At 34.1% G+C, this 22,391-nt stretch overlaps 1 protein-coding gene across 4 annotated transcripts in view; it reads left to right on the plus strand.

The window, feature by feature from the left end:
* Positions 1-22,391, plus strand: part of OXR1 (oxidation resistance 1) — a gene marked incomplete at both ends in the record, with an annotated part of 102,777 nt that overhangs the window by 34,063 nt on the left and 46,323 nt on the right. For 2 of the 4 annotated variants that reach the window (XM_079722381.1, XM_079722383.1), the window contains 4 exons: positions 6,225-6,377; positions 13,892-14,076; positions 17,046-17,812; positions 21,413-21,581. In XM_079722381.1, the coding sequence (XP_079578507.1) occupies positions 6,225-6,377; positions 13,892-14,076; positions 17,046-17,812; positions 21,413-21,581 (1,274 nt within the window). The remainder of the gene's footprint in view (positions 1-6,224; positions 6,378-13,891; positions 14,077-17,045; positions 17,813-21,412; positions 21,582-22,391) is intronic. The other 2 variants (XM_079722382.1, XM_079722384.1) reach the window with 1 other exon arrangement.

The raw sequence follows: 22,391 nt of genomic DNA on the forward strand, positions 1-22,391 counted from the left end.
TATCTATCTACCTTACGTTTGGTAGTGTATATATGTCCATGCCTCTCTTTCCCTTTGTCACAGCTTCCCCTTCCCCTTCCCCATATCCTCAAGTCCATTCTCAAGTAGGTCTGTGTCTTTATTCCCGTTTTACCCCTAGGTTCTTCATGACATTTTTTTTTTTTTAATTCCATATATATGTGTTAGCATACGGTATTTGTCTTTCTCTTTCTGACTTACTTCACTCTGTATGACAGACTCTAGGTCTATCCACCTCATTACAAATAGCTCAGTTTCGTTTCTTTTTATGGCTGAGTAATATTCCATTGTATATATGTGCCACATCTTCTTTATCCATTCATCCGATGATGGACACTTAGGTTGTTTCCAGCTCCGGGCTATTGTGAATAGAGCTGCAATGAACATTTTGGTACATGTCTCTTTTTGAATTATGGTTTTCTCAGGGTATATGCCTAGTAGTGGGATTGCTGGGTCATATGGTAGTTCTATTTTTAGTTTTTTAAGGAACCTCCATACTGTTCTCCATAGTGGCTGTACCAATTCACATTCCCACCAGCAGTGCAAGAGTGTTCCCTTTTCTCCACACCCTCTCCAGCATTTATTGTTTCTAGATTTCTTGATGATGGCCATTCTGACTGGTGTGAGATGATATCTCATTGTAGTTTTGATTTGCATTTCTCTAATGATTAATGATGTTGAGCATTCTTTCATGTGTTTGTTGGCAGTCTGTATATCTTCTTTGGAGAAATGCGTATTTAAGTCTTCTGCCCATTTTTGGATTGGGTTGTTTGTTTTTTTGCTATTGAGCTGCATGAGCTGTTTATAAATTTTGGAGATTAATCCTTTGTCAGTTGCTTCATTTGCAAATATTTTCTCCCATTCTGAGGGTTGTCTTTTGGTCTTGTTTATGGTTTCCTTTGCTGTGCAAAAGCTTTGAAGTTTCATTAGGTCCCATTTGTTTATCTTTGTTTTTATTTCCATTTCTCTAGGAGGTGGGTCCAAAAGGATCTTGCTGTGATTTATGTCATAGAGTGTTCTACCTATGTTTTCCTCTAAGAGTTTGATAGTGTCTGGCCTTACATTTAGGTCTTTAATCCATTTTGAGCTTATTTTTGTGTATGGTGTTAGGGAATGATCTAATCTCATACTTTTACATGTCCCTGTCCAGTTTTCCCAGCACCACTTATTGAAGAGGCTGTCCTTTCTCCACTGTACATTCCTGCCTCCTTTATCAAAGATAAGTTGGCCATATGTGCGTGGGTTTATCTCTGGGCTTTCTATCCTGATCCACTGATCTATCTTTCTGTTTTTATGCCAGTACCACACTGTCTTAATTACTGTAGCTTTGTAGTATAGTCTGAAGTCAGGCAGCCTGATTCCTCCAGCTCCGTTTTTCGTTCTCAAAATTGCTTTGGCTATTCGGGGTCTTTTGTTTTTCCAAACAAATTTTGAAATTTTTTGTTCTACTTCTGTGAAAAATGCCAGTGGTAGTTTGATAGGGATTGCATTGAATCTGTAGATTGCTTTGGGTAGTAGAGTCATTTTCACAATATTGATTCTTCCAATCCAGGAGCATGGTATATCTCTCCATCTATTTATATCATCTTTAATTTCTTTCATCAGTGTCTTATAATTTTCTGCATACAGGTCTTTTGTCTCCTTAGGTACGTTTATTCCTAGATATTTTATTCTTTTTGTTGCAATGGTAAATGGGAGTGTTTTCTTGATTTCATTTTCAGATTTTTCGTCATTAGTGTACAGGAATGCCAGAGATTTCTGTGCATTAATTTTGTATCCTGCTACTTTACCAAATTCATTGATTAGCTCTAGTAGTTTTTCGGTAGCATCTTTAGGATTCTCTATGTATAGTATCATGTCATCTGCAAACAGTGACAGCTTTACTTCTTCTTTTCCAATTTGGATTCCTTTTATTTCCTTTTCTTCTCTGATTGCTGTGGCTAAAACTTCCAAAACTATGTTGAATAAGAGTGGTGAGAGTGGGCAGCCTTGTCTTGTTCCTGATCTTAGTGGAAATGGTTTCAGTTTTTCACCATTGAGGACAATGTTGGCTGTGGGTTTGTCATATATGGCCTTTATTATGTTGAGGAAAGTTCCCTCTATGCCTACTTTCTGCAGGGTTTTTATCATAAATGGGTGTTGAATTTTGTCGAAAGCTTTCTCTGCATCTATTGAGATGATCATATGGTTTTTCTCCTTCAACTTGTTAATATGGTGTATCACATTGATTGATTTGCGTATATTGAAGAATCCTTGCATTCCTGGAATAAACCCCACTTGATCATGGTGTATGATCCTTTTAATGTGCTGTTGGATTCTGTTTGCTAGTATTTTGTTGAGGATTTTTGCATCTATGTTCATCAGTGATATTGGCCTGTAGTTTTCTTTCTTTGTGACATCCTTGCCTGGTTTTGGTATCAAGGTGATGGTGGCCTCGTAGAATGAGTTTGGGAGTGTTCCTTCCTCTGATATTGTTTGGAAGAGCTTGAGAAGGATGGGTGTTAGCTCTTCTCTAAATGTTTGATAGAATTCGCCTGTGAAGCCATCTGGTCCTGGGCTTTTGTTTGATGGAAGATTTTTAATCACAGTTTCAATTTCAGTGCTTGTGATTGGTCTATTCATATTTTCTATTTCTTTCTGAGTCAGTCTTGGTAGGTTGTGCATTTCTAAGAATTTGTCCATTTCTTCCAGGTTGTCCATTTTATTGGCATAGAGTTGCTTATAGTAATCTCTCATGATCTTTTGTATTTCTGCAGTGTCAGTTGTTACTTCTCCTTTTTCATTTCTAATTCTACTGATTTGAGTCTTCTCCCTTCTTTTCTTGATGAGTCTGGCTAATGGTTTGTCAATTTTGTTTATCTTCTCAAAGAACCAGCTTTTAGTTTGGTTGATCTTTGCTATCGTTTCCTTCATTTCTTTTTCATTTATTTCTGATCTGATCTTTATGATTTCTTTCCTTCTGCTAACTTTGGGGGTTTTTTGTTCTTCTTTCTCTAATTGCTTTAGGTGCAGGGTCAGGTTGTTTACTCGAAATGTTTCCTGTTTCTTAAGGTGGGATTGTATTGCTATAAACTTCCCCCTTAGAACTGCTTTTGCTGCGTCCCATAGGTTTTGGGTCGTCGTGTCTCCATTGTCATTTGTTTCTAAGTATTTCTTAATTTCCTCTTTGATTTCTTCAGTGATCACTTCATTATTGAGTAGTGTATTGTTTAGCCTCCATGTGTTTGTATTTTTTACAGATCTTTTCCTGTAATTGATGTCTAGTCTCATAGCATTGTGGTCGGAAAAGATACTTGATACAATTTCAATTTTCTTAAATTTACCAAGGCTTGATTTGTGACCCAAGATATGATCTATCCTGGAGAATGTTCCATGAGCACTTGAGAAAAATGTGTATTCTATTGTTTTTGGGTGGAATGTCCTATAAATATCAATTAAGTCCATCTTGTTTAATGTATCATTTAAAGCTTGTGTTTCCTTATTTATTTTCATTTTGGATGATCTGTCCATTGGTGAAAGTGGGGTGTTAAAGTCCCCTACTATGATTGTGTTACTGTCGATTTCCCCTTTTATGGCTGTTAGTATTTGCCTTATGTATTGAGGTGCTCCTATGTTGGGTACATGAATATTTACAATTGTTATATCTTCTTCTTGGATCGATCCCTTTATCGTTATGTAGTTCTTTGTCTCTTCTAATAGTCTTTATTTTAAAGTCTATTTTGTCTGATATAAGAATTGCTACTCCAGCTTTCTTTTGATTTCCATTTGCATGGAATATCTTTTTCCATCCCCTTACTTTCAATCTGTATGTGTCTCTAGGTCTGAAGTGGGTCTCTTGTAGACAGCATATATATGGGTCTTGTTTTTGTATCCATTCAGCCACTCTGTGTCTTTTGGTGGGAGCATTTAGTCCATTTACATTTAAGGTAATTATTGATATGTATGTTCCTATTCCCATTTCCTTAATGGCTTTGGGTTCGTTATTGTAGGTATAGTCCTTCTGTTGTGTTTCTCATGTATTCTTTTTAATAGGATTACTTTGACAAGTTGGGATTGCTATTGATACTGAGTTGTAGAATTTGAGACTTTGAGGGAACCTCAGAGATCATGTTGTTTTATGAGGTATATGTTTAAGGAAAATATTTGACAATGTACCCTGATACAGTTTCTGTGAGTAATATGGTTATTTAGTAGATACTGTTGTCACCTGATTTGGGAGTGACTGAACAGCCATAGACAAAATTTGTGTATTGCTTTGTGCCAGCTTGCAGGGGGCCCTCTGATGGCTCTGTATTGGCTTTTTTTTTTTTCCCCTCTGCACGCAATCATTTAGAAGAATGTTTGAAATGGAAAGCATATAGTAGTGCAGTTAAGCTCACTAGTTCATGTGTTGGCAACATGGGTTTTCATCTCAGCTTTATCTTACTCATTGGGCAAGTTACTGAATTTGGCCAAGCATACGTTTCCTTAAAAATTAAGGTAATAGTATATACCTTATGAGTGATTTGAAAATGAAATGGTCTTTATTAATATACTTAAATATAAAGGTATTCATAAATATCAATTAATATTATTATTAATGTCCCTTATTTAATTATCTGTACTAAATGAATTTATATATGATATAAAACTCTTAGATACAGTAACTACCAGAGACCACAGGATGAATGTAAAGTTATTAGTTTGCATCACAAAATGAAAAGATTGATAATGCTATAACAGTGTCATGCAGCTGTTAAAATATAATTCCATTTTAGGTTTTTTAAAAATATAATTATATCAAATGTAGCTATTTTGCAGTGTTCTGAACTGGTCTACCTTCAAAAAATGTCTGTTGAGTATCTGCCCAAGTGCTTGGGATTCAGCCCTATGTTTTAGGAAGGGTATATGAAATTTAGAAAGGAAGTCTAAAAATTCTGTCCTATATAGGACAGTATTTAAGGAATTAGATCCATTTATTAGAGTAGAAAAAGTTATGTTAAAATTTGATAGTTCTTTTCAAGTATCTCAAAGTCTGTGAGACTGAAGAGGGAGCAGTCTTGTTTATTATTTCAAAAGGCCAAATCATAACTATTAGGTATTAATTACAAAGTGGCAGATTTTAGTTCAAAGCTCTGAAGAACCTTGCTACTATGAAAACTATTATATAAGGCATTGTACATTTACTTATAAGGTATGAAATGCCTCTGTGGAGGTATTTAAAACAAAGATTAAAAGGCATCTGTCTAACCTTCCTACATTTGTACAGAATATTGAACTTTGGGAAAACTATGAGAACTTGGATAGAAAAAATTTTAAGTGAAATCTAACATTTTTAAAGATTAAGAATATAAGCAGCAAACTATAGAAAAGCACCAGGGATACCTGTGACTTTGTCCCCAATAGAACTCACATATTTTCAAATCAATTTAGAGTTGTTGTAGATATCACAGAATGTTGTTTATGGCCATGTACTTCAAAATTATCGTTATGAGTCATCACTAATCTTGTTATTTAATGTATTAATAAAGAAGCATATATATCTATAAATAAATATATCTCTGATTAAAAAGTGTTTTGATAATTGTTTCAATATAATTGTTTTTCTTTGTAATTCTATATTTATTTTGAGTATTCAAAAAAAAACATTCTGAAAAGGAGGTCTGTAGGCTTCACTGTGGGAATGGTCCATGGCATCAAAAAAGTTAAGAACCTATGATCTAACTAATTAATACTTTGTAAAATGGTACTGATAAATTCTTTATAGCTTGAGATTTTAACAGGCTCTTCAATGAGTGGATTCTGCTGAATTCCTAGGTTTCACAGACAAGCACTCACCTTTTCTCTGCTCCCAGCACCTGAGGGATATATTAAATGATCAGGACCAGTGATTTGATTCAGGAGCAACTGAATGCGTATGTGTGTGTGTACATACACACACAAACACACACACACACACATATATTATAACCAGTATATATATATTCCCATTAAAAAAATCATTGAAAATGTAAGTGTAAGCTGTATTAGAGGTCTTTACCAAATGTGAAAGAAGTGACATTCTTTCCCATATTTTTTTACATAAAAATGTTTTGAGCTGATCTACAGAATGTGATGAGAAGGAAAAACACTTACTGGGGAGAGCTATTCATTTGCATTTAAAAGTGTGCTTAGTTTTATTTGGTTCTCTGAAGTGTCTTTATCTTTTTTTTTTTTTTTTTTTAAAGAATCCTGATGTAGTCCACCCAAAAGAAGAAACTCTCTCATCTGCTTTTACTGGTATTCGACCTGCACGAGTTGTATCTTCAGCTTCTGAGGAGGAAGAAGCATTTACTGAGAAATTTCTTAAAATTAATTGCAGATATATTACCAGTGGCAAGGTAATGGATAAAACTTTAGAAAAAACTTTTAATCATTTTTTATTTATTACTAAAATATGACAGTTTTGCATTTACATTTTTAGTCATCAGCATCAGCACATGATGATCAATTTAAAATAATCTTGTGAAATAGGCAGTCCTATTCCTTCTTCACAGGAAAAAAAAAAAACTTTCAGAAAAGGTTAATGAGTCCAGGGTTTCTCTATCCTGGCTAGAATTCAAACCCAGTTTGAATCTGTGTTTTATCTACCACATGTTGCTACTTTTCTAAAGCAGAGAACTTCTAGTCTGCAAAGGGAATTATAGTAAAGTACAATAGTGTTCAAAATAAACTCCAGGTGTTGCTAAGAAAGTAATTATAGTATGATACCCACTTGAGAAGTCACACGTGAGAACCATTTCTTTATAGTCGTAATTCATAAATTATGGGTATTTGAAATAGGTGTTTAGTGCTATAAATTTCCCCCTATGTACTGTTTTAACTGAATCCACAGTCTTGATATGTTGTATTTTCATTTTCTTTCAGTTCATAATACTTTCTCTTTATTTCTTTTTTGGCCCATGGAATATTTAGAAGTTTTTTAGTTTCCAAATATTTGGTATTTTTCAAGATATCTTTCTGTTACTGATTTCTAATGTTTTTCCATGTGGTTAGAGAACATACTACTATTTGTAGGCTTAACGTTTATGGTGCAAAATGTATTATATCTTGATACATGTTACATGTGCACTTGGAAAGAATGTGTATTCTGCTGTTGTTGGGAGAAATAGTTTATAAATGTCAATTAAACCAAGTTGAGTGTTACTATTGATTTTCTGTCTTTTTGTTCTATCAATTATTGACAGAAGGATGTTGAAATACCTCTATAATTGTGGTTTTGTCTATTTCCCCTTCTAGTTCTGTCAGGTTTTTTTTGTGTATTTTGAAACTCTGTGGTTAGGTATAAAAATGTTTTGGATTCTTATATTGTCTTGATGAATTGACTTGTTTAATTATGAATGACTATTCTTGGTAAAACTCTTTGCTATGAAATCTGCTTTGATGGATACAAATGTAGTCACTTAGCTTCTGTTCAGTTAGTGTTAACTTGATTTATCTCTTCCATTTTTTTACTTTTAGACTGTGTCTTATACTTAAAGTGGGTTTCCATAGTTTACATCAGAACTTACTCTTTGTGTCGTACATTCTATGGGTTTTGAGGAATGTATGATGACATGTATCCAACATTACAGTATCATGCAAAATAGTTTCATTGTCTCCCAAATCCTCTGTGCTCTGTCTGTTCATCCATCCCTTCCTCCGGACTCCTGGAAACTACTGATCTTTTTGCTGTCTCCATAGTTTTGCCTTTTACACAGTGTCATGCAGTTAGAATCATAAAGTATGATTGAATGATTTCAGAGTGGTTTCTTTCACTTAGCAGTATGCATTTAAGAGCCTTCCATATCTTTCATGGCTTGACAGCTCATTTGTTTTTTATCGCTGTGGATGTACAGTACAACAGTTTATCTATTCACCTACTGAAGGGCATCTTGGTTGCTTCCAAGTTTGGACACTTATGAAGATAGCTGCTATAGACATTAATATGCAGGTTTTGTATAAGTTTTTATTTCCTTTGGTTGAATACTAAGGCATGTGATGGTTAGGTCGTGTGGTAAGACTGTGTTTAGCTCTGTAAGAAACTACCAAACTGCCTTCCAAAAGTGGCTGTGTTATTTTCCATTCCTGCCAGCAGTCACTGAGAGTTGCTGTTTCTCCACATCCTCACCAGCATTCACTGTGGTCAGTGTTTTAGATTTTAGTTATGCTTATTGGTCTTTAGTGGTAACTCATTTAATTTACATTTCCCTAATGACTTATGATACTGAGCATCTTTTCATTTGCTTATTTGCTATTCATATAGCTTTGGCATTTTCTTTAATTTTTAAAGATATTTTCACAGGGCATAGAATTTTAGGTTGACAGGGTTTTCTTTTCCTTTCAGAACTTTAAAGATGTTTCTTTCAAATCTCTACTGTTTTCTGGCTTGCACTGTTTCTGAAGAGAAGTCTTCTATTATTTTTGTATTTGGTGTGCTGTATAAAATATATTTTTTTCTTTGTTTGCATTTAAGATGATGTCTTTATCACTGATTTTGAGCAAGTTGATTATTTTTTTAAATTTTATTATTATTTTTTTACATATATATTCTTTTTACAATTCTTTTCCCATTTAGGTTATTACAGAATATTGAGCAGAGTTCCCTGTGGTATACAGTGTTGGTTATCTATTTTAAATATAGTACAGATCACTTCCAAACTCCCAGTCTATCCCTCCCTCCCCACCTTTCCCCCCTGGTAACCATAAGTTTGTTCTCTGTGTCTGTGAGTCTGTTCTGTTTTGTAAATAAGTTCATTTGTATCTTTTTTTTTTTTTAGATTCCGCATATAAGCAATATATATTTGTCTTTCTCTGTCTGACTTACTTCACTTAGTATGATAATCTCCAGGTCCATCCATGTTGCTGCAGACGGCATTATTTCATTCTTTTTAATGGCTGAGTAATATTCCATTGTATATGAGTACCACATCTTCTTTATCCGTTCATCTGTTGATGCACATTTAGGTTGCTTCCATGTCTTGGCTGTTGTAAACAGTGCTGCAGTGATCATTGGGGTGCTGCATGTATCTTTTCAAACCATGTTTTTCTCCAGATATATGCCCAGTAGTGGGATTGCTGGATCATATAGTAGCTCTGTTTTTACTTTTTTGAGGAACCTCCATACTGTTCTCCATAGTGCCAATTTACATTCCCACCAACAGTGTAGGAGGGTTCCCTTTTCTCCACACCCTCTCCAGCATTTACTGTTTGTAGATTTTTTTGGTGATGGCCATTCTGACTGGTGTGAGGAGATATCTCACTGTAGTTTTGATTTGCATTTCTCTAATAATTAGCAATGTTGAGCATCTTTTCACGTGCCTTTGACCATCTCTATGTCTTCTTTGGAGAAATGTCTGTTTAGGTCTTCTGCCCATTTTTTGATTGGGTTGTTTTTGTTTTTTTGATATTGTGGAGCAGTTTAATTATGATGTGCCTTGGTGTGTGTTTCATATTTGTTTTCCTTGGGGTTCGTTCAGCTTCTTGGATCTGTAGGTTTATAGTTTTCATCAAATTTGAAAAAATTTTGGCCATATTTCTTCAAATGTTTTTTCTCCCCCATTCTCTCCTCTTCTTTGGAAACTCCAGTTACGCATATTTTAGGTTGCTTGATGTTGTGCTTCATAGCTTACTGATACTCTGCTCTTTTTTTTTCCTCTCTCTCCATTTTGGACAATTTCAATTGCTGTATCTTGAAGTTCAGTAATTTATTTTTCTGCCAAATCTAATCTGGTATTCTATCCAGTGTATTTTTCACCTCTAAGTTTAAACTGGGTCGCTTATGTCTCCCACGTCCCTACTTACCATGCAAAATCTTTCTTCTGTATTCTTGAATATATGGACTATAGTTAAAATAATTGTTTTAATGTCTTTTTCTGCCAATTCTTTTCTCTCTTCCACTTTTGGGTTTGTTTCAGTTAATTGATTTTTGTTATTGCTGTGAGCCATATTTTCCTGTTTGTTTGCATGCCTAGTAATTTTTAATTGGATACCAGATATTATGGATTTTATCTTGTTGGGTGCTGGATATTTTTGTATTTCTATACATATTCTTGCACATTTTTCTGTGACACGGTTGTTTCTTGGAAACAGCTTCATCGTATCATGGCTTGCTTTTAAGTTTTGTTAGGCATGACCAGAGCAGCTTTTAAGTCTTTAACTAGTTTTCCCCTTACTGAGACAATACCCTTCTGAGTATTGAGGTGCTGTAAATTACAAGGGTTTTTTCTCTGGTTGGTGAGAACACAAACTATTTCTGACTCTGTGGACTCTAGGGAGTGTTTTCTCAGCTTCTTTGAGTGCTTTTTTTCTCATCCTTGGATAGTTCCTTTCACACAGGTAGCAATCAGTCCTCAGCTGGAACCTTGGAAAAGGATCCTCTGTAGATCTCCAAAGCTTTCTCAGTAGGGAGTGTTCTCTCCTTTCCTGTCTCTATCTGTGGCCAGGAAACTCCACCCAGTGTGCTGGGGCATTTGTAGATCTGATCTTATTTGTTTCCCCTTATTCAGCATTATAGTATCAGAAAAGAGTTATTTCATTTATTTTATGTGTTTTAGTAGCTTTAGGCAGAATTAGTTCTTGGCTAGAAGCAAAATTTTAGTTGGAAGTATTTGAATAACAATTTTGTTTAAGAATCAAAGAAAAGATAAAGTCATTGGCAGGGTTAGAAATGGCTTGCACTGGTGTTCTTGAAACATAATCTGTTGTAAGAAAGTAAGCAGGAAAAGATGCTTTCTCATACAAGTCATCTTGTTTCTTCTTCTTACAGGTTGATTGTAGTAAAGATTATTTATAGAAAATTATGGAAATTTATCAACAATTATTGTAATGGTTAAATTACTGTGGACTTAAGACTGGAAAAAAAATCAGTACAAGCTTTTATTTCTCCTGGGATGAGTTCCCAAATCATAGTCTTTTATCTTTTAGTATTTACAGAAATATTGTAATGTAAGTGGTAACTTTTCTTTTAGAAATAAACTTTATTTTCTAATAGAAATAATTCCTTCTTGGAAGATTTGTCAAGTAATTGCACATAAGGAATTGGAAGTTACTAATACTAAAGGGAAGTAGGTGCTTAAAGTTTCTGAAGGCCATGTGGATTAAGATATGCTAATTGGAAATCTCTTACTTACAGTATGCTCTTGCTCCTGAAAATATGTCTACATTTATGAAACAGTGTTTAAAAAGAATGAAATGTTAATGGTTTAGTGTGAGTTTATGATTTCAGACTTGATCTTGGCCAAATGAATTTGAGAGGCTACTTTCTGAAGAGACTTTTGTGAATTTTGTGTTGTAATGTTTCTCATGGCTGTCTCTTTTGATTTATGGAGACACCTGACATCTCACAGAATACCTCAAAGAGCTCCAGCTAAAGGCAGAGGGAAAGAAGCTTGAAGAATATATCAGTGCATCCTTCAGTAGTAGCAAATAAGGGTGAATTCCTGGAATATAACATTAGCAGATTGATCATTCCAGTGTTAAGCTACAGGGCTTCAAGCCCCTTGTAATCCAAGTAGTAGAAGTACAGTTTTGAGAGACTTTTCAAATGGCTTCTATAATTACACTACTAAGATTATAGTATTCATATGTATAGTGAATTAAAGTATTATTATTACACTGGGCCTTTTCTATAATACCTAGTAATCATTGTCTTTAATGAAAATCCTCTAAAGCAAAAGATGTAGGGTTATGCCAGTGAACCAAATATTATATCATCATTTAAAACTAATGCTCAGATGAAATTTATGAAATCAAGAATGACCTGAAGTCTTTCAGAGAACCTGAAGTTTGCTTTCCTTAATCCTTACTGATTGTTTGGTTTCATTTCTCAAATAACTTGCTTGTAGACGTGGTGAGATAGAGGAAGGTATTAAAGATTGGAAATCTTTCAGCTTTTTTATATTGTATATACTCTACCCTTGATTATTTATTTCTTGGATTATCCCTGGCAGAGTAAATGTCCCTGCAACATACTTTATCATCACTCATTGATTTCAGTTGGCATGTGAGCCAGGAATATATAATGAATATGAATCTGTTTAAAGTATTGATCAAGGGGTGGAATAGGGAGGGTGGGAGGGAAATGCAAAAGGGGGGCAGTATGGGGATATATGTATACATCTAGCTGATTCACTTTGTTATGCAGCAGAAACTAACACAACATTGTAAAGCAATTATACTCCAATAAAGATATTAAAAAATAATAAAATAAAATGTTGATCAAAAGATGATTAGGCTATGGTTTACATAAAGTTCCTCCTTATTTAGGAGGTCCATAGTCTGAACTAAAAGAAATGCTAGTCAGAGTTTGAGATTGATTCCCTTTCCCCCACCAAAATGCATACACACACATATTCTTCTCTCCAGTATTGCATGCAGTTACTGTAAATAATAAGCGTATTTTATAATCTTGAACATTGGCAATAACTTTTTTTCATTTGTGATTGGGTGACCATTTTTAGTAGGATTTTTCTTCTTATTTTTTTGTTTCTAAAGTTAGTGTCTGTCATAACTTAAGTTTTACATTCTTAAAGTTAAATCAGATAAATTCACAGAGCTGAATATGGACTTGGAAGGTGGGTGTGATACCAAATCAAGCAAGATTTAAGTTTTTCTATTGATAGCTTCAGAAAAAAAAGACAACTTTGAAGTAATTATTTGGTTTAGTTTCAGAATTCTGTCTGGCTCTTTATTTTTATTCTTACAGGATGTAGTGGAATGGGAGTTTGAAAATGGGATTAAGAAAGAATGTATACATAACTGAATCACTTTACTGTACAGCAAAAATTAACACAACATTGTAAATTAACTATACTTCAATAAAAATAAATAAAATAAATAGGATTAAAGAATATTTGGTACTTGAGTTGAAGTGATTATTGTTTGTAACTCAGGTGTGAAAAGATTATAGTAAAAAGCATGGACTGCTTGGATTTTGGATCTTGGTCCTGCCACTTATTAGCTAGCTATGTTATTTATTATTTAGGACAAATTGCCTAGCCTCTCTCAATTTTAATTTCCCCACCTGTATTCTCATCTCAGAGCTATAATTGAACAATAATATATATAAATGAACAATAATACATAGAAAGCATGGTACATACAAAGCATTCAAGAAACATTAGCTAATATTAGTGGGATCAGCTTCCTACATACTTCATTTTGCTCATTTGTAAGATGAGAGGGTTGGACTCTTTATATTTTTATCACTATTTGTATAAGTATATTTAAAATTTCATAGCTTTTCATGATTAAAATAATTACTGTATGCCTTAGAAGTAATCTAATCTACCTAATTTTACAGATGAAGAAACAACCCCAGAGGCTTTGCTTGCCAGAGGTCACATAACTAGGCAGTAGCAGAATTGAGTGAAACAGATTTTTTTTTAAAGATATTTTAAACAGATTATACTATTTTCCTTTTATAATGGATTGAGTTATCAGCACATTATTTATTAAACCTGCAGTGTGTGCATGAAACTATTTAATACCTGTAGTGACGGAAGAACACAGGAGGCTGTATGCAAGTTAATGTAAAACATGGCTCATGCCTTGAAGGACTTTACAATCCTTCTTATATTACTGAAGTTATCTTGCTGATATAACTCAGCATTTTACTGAGGCTGCAAATTTTAATTCCTGACTTGATTGATTGAAGGTGAATATGATATTCTTTGTATTTTGCTTCTGCTAACAAGGAGAATTTACTGGGAAAATATGGGTGTTATTAAAAACATTTTCATGAGAATGCCATAGTGCTTGACTATACTACTTTTATATGTGGTAGGTGGCCTAACATCGGAGATAAAAATATCTAGAATGATTTTTGAAAATTTAAACTTTGAAGATTAAACATTATTTTCTTTTTTCATCTTAGGGCACAGTCAGTGGTGTGTTGCTAGTTACACCAAATAATATAATGTTTGATCCACATAAAACTGACCCCTTGGTTCAAGAGAATGGCTGTGAGGAATATGGCATCATGTGTCCAATGGAAGAGGTGATGTCAGCTGCAATGTACAAAGAAATTTTCGATAGCAAAATAAAGGAATCCTTACCCATGTAAGAGTGATAATTATACTCCTTTGCAATTTTATTTCATCTAGATAGTTGACCCTGGTCTAATAACTCTGAAGTATTTTTTAATAGTTTTATTATAGCTGCTTTTCATTTTATCATCAATGAAACAGAAATATATGTAGTATTGAAAAGATTATTCTTACTGCACTAGAATAGTTAGGAATTGTTTTAGATTTATACTTGTATATTTGGTCAGAGAACCTGATATTTAAAAGTAACCTATAGTACTCATTTAATTCAATGTTTACCAGCCCATTTTATTCAGGTAAATTCAAATTATTTTTATTAGTAATTTAAGGTAATATAAGTAATCAAGGGTAGCTTTCAGATTTTCCTTAGAAGAGCCTGAAGAGTTGGGTGTGGGGTTTGAGGGAGGTCACATAAGCAAAGACCTGACATTAATAAAGCCAAAGCAGCTTTGTCTTTTATTGATTTATATGTTTGCACCCTTCTCTCAGAAAAGTATAAAACACAGGGAAGAAGACCCACAGATTGCACAAATTTAAAGAGTTAACCTTGGAATATACTGGTTAGAGGATTTGTGTGTTTCAGGTAACATAGATGTGTGGCTACAGATCAGCATAGCCTTTGAAAGTAATGTGTTTAACTAAAGGAATAACAGAGAAAAGGGAAGGATAAGAAATAAAAGGAGGGCTTCCCTGGTGGCACAGTGGTTGAGAGTCCACCTACCGATGCAGGGGACACGGGTTCGTGCCCCGGTCCGGGAAGATCCCACATGCCGTGGAGCGGCTGGGCCTGTGAGCCATGGCCGCTGAGCCTGCGCGTCCGGAGCCTGTGCTCCGCAACAGGAGAGGCCACAACAGTGAGAGGCCCGCGTACCGCAATCAATCAATCAGTCAAATAAATAAAAGGCATACAAACAAAGGAAGGGAAGGACAAAAGAAGAAAATTGATATGTAATAGAAAAGAACTCCCCCATTCCTCCATACATGACTTTGTCAGCAGTTTAAAAACTGGCTTCACTTTAACTGATACTGAGATTTCTATCCCTATAGTAGCCCACAGGGATGATAATGGTTGTTTTAAAATTAACCCCTGTGAGACAGAACTACTTACAAAAGAGACGGAGAGCAAATTATTTTTGTTTCTGAGGCAGACTACATGAGTTGTTAGAATACCTATGGTAGAATAAAATCTTTTATTTAAACAGTCTCCATTATAATGGCCCCCCAGTAGATACTGTTTTGGCTTGGTAAACTCATCCTTAGAGGTGCAGATTATTCCTAGGATTGCCTCTACTGTTAGCTATTTAATATATCATCATCCAAAACCAGTCTCAGCAAATAAAGATTATCGTGGCAGGTGGAGGGGTAAGACAAAGGTGAAGGAGTGAAGGATTAGATTAAAAGAGAAACAAGAAGATTATATGTATGTATATGTTGCCAGTCATTGGTGAGATCCATTTTATCTTGCCCTGCTTTTCCATTTGTATTAGGATGCCTTGGGATTCTATTATGCTGAATGATCCATAACTATTCTACACGGATGCTATAGGGCCCTTCCTCTTGTAAATCACTGTTTTATCATTCACAACATCACCTGGAAAGACCATCTATTTGATCCAAACCTTTAAAAAAGTTACTCCAAAAGAAATATCTTTCAGTGCTGCCTTATGAATTGATTAAAAACAATATTTGGCAACAACTCAGATAATGTCATGTATGGTAAAAATGAGGTGTAAGATTTGATTGGTTTTCTTCTGTCTTACACTGCTTGGGAAGTTAATTGCAGAGGTTGTTCAGGAACTGTATTGAACAATAGCAGCATCATTGACATAAAAAGATAAGGTTACAACACTTATCTAAATCTGTATACTGTTAGGTTTACTTTATCTCACACCTAAGGGTCTTATTAAATCTACAGGTACAGTTTCTCAAAACTTTTGCCAAGTTCCAAGACCCTATATATGCAGTGTTAGGGGCTCACCAGTAGATGACACTATTACACATTTAATAACACAGATTAGATGCTTACATACATTTCTTAAGGTGAATCAGTCAGTACAAGGGAAGCAGAGATAGGGACTGGACTTCAACTAATTAATACTTTTTTAAAAATAAATTTTACCTATCCTATGCACAATGAAAATTATGCATATCATTATAAAAAATATCAAGTACTAGAATAAGAGGGAAAGAGTTACCCAACTTCACCATCCAAAGGTAGCCAATAAATTGTGTGTCGGCTTACTTCCAGTCTTTCCTATTCTCAGACTTGCATAAATGTTAATACTTTTTCCAAAGAACTCATGCAATTTCCATTTATCAGAAACTACTTTTAGCCATCATTTTGAATTGCTGACTTGTATTTCATATAGTGTTTACACTGTCTCCTTCCAGAACTTAAACTGTCTAACCATTGAACATTAGTGCTTGCATATACAAATGCCATTAAACATGGAAATCTAGAAGTAATGATGAACCATTCAGCTAGTTAATATCTAACCTCTAAGCACTTTTGCCTCAGTTCTATTCAGGTTGGTTTTTAGCTTTGCATTTGAGTCATTTATTTTAGTTTAATTTCTATTTAAATGTAAATAAGCACTGTGTGTGTGTGTGTAATATCAGTCAGTGTATTTTTATTAAGACATTTAAAATTTTAATCAAAATTTTATTTGCATATTTCATCAGTGAATAAATTTTAGTTTAGAATTATAGCTTCACCCAGAACTTGTATCTTCAACTTCTCTTCAGGTAGATCAGTTCAGGAAATCTTACATTGATATATCCCAGATCTTAAGCAGTTGATGCAAAACTTGACTTAATTACATGGTCTATAGGAATCAATCAAATTTTTGATATGCTGTTAAGAGATATATGCTACATCCTTTTAGGAAAGCCTTTTTAGTGATATTAATTCAGTGTTAAGTTTGTGGAAAATAAAATTCTGCAATTTAAAAAGTAATAACTTTAAATTTTGTTTACTGACAGAGAGATAGATCAGTTATCAGGAAGCGACTTCTGCCATTTAAAGAAAATGACAAGAAATAATACTGATGAAATAGACTCAAGAATTCGCGATGCAGGTAATGATAGTGCCAGCACTGCTCCTAGGAGCACCGAGGAGTCTCTTTCTGAAGATGTGTTCACGGAATCAGAACTCTCTCCTATACGAGAGGAGCTTATTTCTTCAGATGAGCTGCGACAGGATAAATCATCTGGTGCGTCATCAGAATCTGTGCAAACCGTCAGTCAGCGTGGAGTAGAATGTTTGAAAGTCGTAACAGAGGCTGCTAGTGCTCCTGACCACTTAAAATCCGATTCTGGACATACTACCAATGAAGTTGGGACTCTTTCTCTTAAAACTGATTTAAATAATCTTGAAATGGCTACTAAGGAAGGAGATCAGACTACAGATAATCTTCAAGAAATATCAGGTCCTAAAGGACAAAGCACAGGTATAAAAGGTAATGCAGACCAGGATTTTCTTCTTAATGAGAATTCATTACACCACGAAGAAGGTGAAAAAGAAAGTATGCCCTGTGGGGAAGCAATAGAATTTAAACAAAAGCCAATTGTCAACAAAGGAAAACAAGGAAAGGAGCAAAATCAGGACTCAGAGACAGAGGTAGAAGAGCTACGGAAACTCTGGAAAACCCATACAATGCAACAAACTAAACAGCAAAGGGAAAATATTCAACAGGTGTCACAAAAAGAGATTAACCATAAAATAGCAACAACCAATATAGAAGGTAAGTGTTAAGGAATATATAAAGTTAGTTTATCTTACTGCATATTGTATCCGTCTTTCCTCACTGACTCAAACGCTACTGTATCTTAGGCCACTCTGAAGGATGATCTAGTAGCCCTTGACTGATGTTTCTCTGGGCACAAGTACATAGTCTCTGGTTTCTCCTGTCTTATCTCACAGTGGGTTGTACACATAATGAGCATCTTTTCCACCATGTTTAAACATTCCTCACACACTGCATTCTGTCTTTAAACAATTTATTTCTTGAAAGTGCACACAAGTTCCTTAATACCTCTGATTTCTCCATTTCTCTTTAGTTCTTGATACGTCTCATCATTAAAATACCTTTTAGGGCTTCCCTGGTGGCGCAGTGGTTGAGAGTCCGCCTGCCGATGCAGGGGACACGGGTTCGTGCCCCAGTCCAGGAAGATCCCACATGCCGTGGAGCGGCTAGGCCCGTGAGCCATGGCCACTGAGCCTGCGCGTCCGGAGCCTGTGCTCCGCAACGGAAGAGACCACAACAATGAGAGGCCCACATACCGCAAAAAAAAATAATAATAAAATAAAATACCTTTTTAAATTGCATATATAATATCCTAATTGCAACTTGCAATTGCCGAAGTTGTAATCCCATCATTTTTAAAAAGTGCAATTAGACATAAAAATCTATTTCTGAAATTCTTTCAAGTATCCACAAGTTCCATCATTGTCTGATTAAATGTTTTCCTTTAAAAAGCAGTACTAAGGATAAATTAAAACACCATTTTGTTTTTTCATACTATCTACTTAGGAAAATTATAGTAATAGTTTGTCTTTTATTTCTAATATACAGTGCTTCCACCTAGTACATTATGGGTTAAAAGGTGTATAACTCAAGTATCTTAGCTAACATTTCTCATATTCTATTGGAGTATTGATTCTAGATTAATCAATACTAGATTTCAGTTTTTTAATTAAAAAAATTTAATCGTTAAAATATACATAAAATAAAAATTACCAGTTTAACCATTTTTACTGTAAAATTTAGTGGCATTAAGTACATTCAACATTGTTGTACAACCATCGCCACCATCCATTTCCAGAACTTTTCCATCTTCCTGAACTGAAGCTCTGTACCCATTAAACTTCCATTCTCTCCTCCCTACATTCCCTGACAACCACCATTCTACTTTTTGTTTCTGTGAATTTGTGTCTCTATCCTAAGTACCTCATATAAGTGGAATTATACCATATTTTCCCTTTTGTGTGTGGCTTATTTCCCTTAGCGTAATGCCTTCAAGTTTCGTCTGTGTTGTACTGTGTCAGAAATTTCTTCCTATTTAAAGCTGAGTAATATTCTACTGTACACAGCACATTTTCTTTATATGTTCATTTGTTGATGGACATTTGGGTTGTTTCCACCTTTGGGCCATTGAGAATAATGCTGCTATGAACATTGGTGTACAAATAATCTGTTCAATTTCCTTCTTTCAATTTTTTGGATATATACCAGAAGTGGATTTGCTGGATCCTGTGGTAATTCTGTGTTTAATTTTTTGATGAACAATTGAGATGTTTTCCACAATGGCTGCACCATTTTACATTCCTACCAGCAACACAAAGGTTTGATTCAGTTTTTAAAAACACTGAATTTTCTTTGCATTGCCAAATTTAGGTATACTGAAGACCTAAGGATTATATTCACTAGATGTTAAGGAATTCATTTACTCAAAGCAAGTTCTATAAAAGATTGAATATTTTTTCTTTTGTAATTTTTTTCTTTATTCAGAACTAATGTTCATTAAAGAACATTTGATAAATATAGGAAGTTTTTAGAAAATTTATAAAAATTACTTTGAGTTCATCACCTAGAAATGATCATTGTTAGTATTTGGTGTATTTATCTTTGCTCTTTAGTGTGTATGTGTATATACATACACACAGACACATACAATTTTGCTAGTTTTTGTATGTATCTTTACTTACGTGTATTTTTCATATAAAATCGGGATTATATGTAGTGTTGTTTCTTGCTTTTTTTTACTTAGTATATTATGTAATAAACATTTTCCCATGTCATTATACAGTTGACCTTTGAACGACTCAGGGGTTAAGGGGTGACACATACCCCTCTCCCACATTCGAAAATCTATGTATAAGTTTACAGTCAGCCCTCCATATCTGTGGTTCTGCATACATGGATTCAACCAACCACGTATTGTAGTATTATAGTATGTATTATTTGAAGGAGATCTGCATATAAGTGGACCTGTGCAGTTCAAACCTGTGTTGTTCAAGGCTTAACTTGAACCCATATAATACTTTCATGGTTTTTAATGGCCCTGTAATTTAGCCATTTCTGTATTAAGACATTCAGTTATTAACAATTCATATTATTAAGATATTTCTTTGATGTTATAAAGAATGCTGGCATAAATATCTTTATTTGATATATTTGTGTCTGATAGTTGTCTTATATTTTGAAACTTTGAAAAAGATAAAATGAGGCATTTCCATTTGACCCAATAATATAGTAGACTGCTTTTATTTTATTGGGTTTGTTTGGGTGCAGGGTTTGATGGGAGGGACATCTCACTATGACAAAATACTAAAAGGAGAAAAATTGGTAGATAGTTTAGATAGGTATTCCTGGATTGTTACCATTTGGTTTCTTCTTTTTGTACCTGTGTATGGAGGGGGGACAAGAAACTTAGTTTTAAGTAACTAATTTTAAGTAACTTGAGATCCTATAATAGGGAAATATTTAAAGTTTCTGATCTTTAGTGACTTTATAATACCATAAAACTTATAGAACTGTAAATATATAAATATAAAAATGTACAAATATAATTGTGGGAAAAATGGTAAAAGTTCACTCTTTTAACCTGATGCAAATGTTGGGACTCAGATAGATTATGTACCTTGCGCAGTATTACACAGAAAAAAAGCCATGACTAGTACCCAGATCTCCTGACTATAACTAAGTGCTTTTTCTTCACAGTATGCCACCTTCGTAAGTTAATTAATGTCTAGATTGCTGAATTGAACCATGTTGTCAGACTCTCAGTGTGTCATATGTCAGCATCTGGGGTTGGACGAGTTAGAGATAACTCAGGCTGTCCAAACTGATGGCTGAATCTAGCATATTGTTGTTTTTATCACACCTTCATATGCATATAAAAGCTTCACAAGATTTTTTACTAAATTTTTGTCTGTAACAATCATATTACAGTAAACCTTTGAAAATTCTACAGACTTATTTAGATATTGTTCTAGAAGGCTGATAAAGAACATGCAGAAAATTGCACATGTGTATGTGATTACTTTAGTGCGGTTGTCACAAACAGAAATTTGACAACGGTTCCTGGATCTTTCGCCTTTTCCCTAATGCTTAGACATAACGTCAGCTCATACTTTGCCTGTTAGTTCATTAGTCCTGCTGTACTTGTCACTTTGCCTCTGATGGGAAAAAATACAAGCTACTTAAGAGAATTCAGTAAGTTGACGTTTTATTCTGTAATTATTTGTCAGAAGTTTGGAGATAAGCATTACTTAATCTAAATTATTTTAAATCATTCAAGCATGGTGTATGAGAATTGAATAAACACTGTTTGTGTCTCAATTCTAGGTTCTGCACTTTTAAAAGAAAAGAGGAGGCATCGATTACATAAGTTCTTATGTCTCAGAGTTGGAAAACCTATGAGGAAAACATTTGTATCTCAAGCAAGTGCAACGATGCAACAGTATGCACAGAGAGATAAGAAACATGAATATTGGTTTGCTGTGCCACAAGAAAGGTAAAACAACAACAGAATCTTCAAAACATTATTGAGGTTCCTTGAATTGAAATTATTTTGTATAATACATCCCACCAGTAGCAAAGTATTGAAATAGTTTATGATTAAAACCTGACATTAAATCTATTCAAAATCGTTTAGCTCCTCTTTTACACTCTTTAATTTACCCCATTTCTAATTTTAGTCCCTTTCATGGTTTGATGCAAAAAATGTGAACATATACCTAGTTTTAGTAGTAAAGAAACTTATTTAAAATGTCTTAGATCAAGAAGGTTCATCAAAATACTAACTGGTACAGCCCCTACCTCAAGGCAGGTAATGATGTATAATTTCCTTCTTAAAAATTTCATCAAATGCTTACTGAATGCCTACTATAGAATACATAGCACTAAATTAGCTACTAAAAGGATGTGGTCCTCAAACTATTTTTTATACCCACTACACAGTAAAATTTTTCATCTTAAGTTTAAGCAATTCTAAAGGATGTCTGTCACCACTGCATTGTAAATATTGACATTTTAAGTTAAAACTTGCATTTATACTTTAAATATACTCAGTAGGATCTAAACATTGTTATCAGTTTGCCCTCTACCATTATCCATTTAAACACCACTTGAATGTGCTCTTTAACAGTTAGAATTTGCATCGTTACTTTTTCTCTTTGAATTTGTATTTCAATTATACCTCCTCATAGAATCTTACTCTAAGGTACTATATTTTTATTCCCTTTTACATTTTTTGCAACAAATTACCTATACTTATACATTTATCTGTATGTGTTTGTGTGTGTACTGGAATTACATTTATTTA

The sequence above is a fragment of the Hyperoodon ampullatus genome (genome assembly GCF_949752795.1).
Source record: "Hyperoodon ampullatus genome assembly, chromosome: 17".
Taxonomy (NCBI): Eukaryota; Metazoa; Chordata; class Mammalia; order Artiodactyla; family Ziphiidae; genus Hyperoodon; species Hyperoodon ampullatus.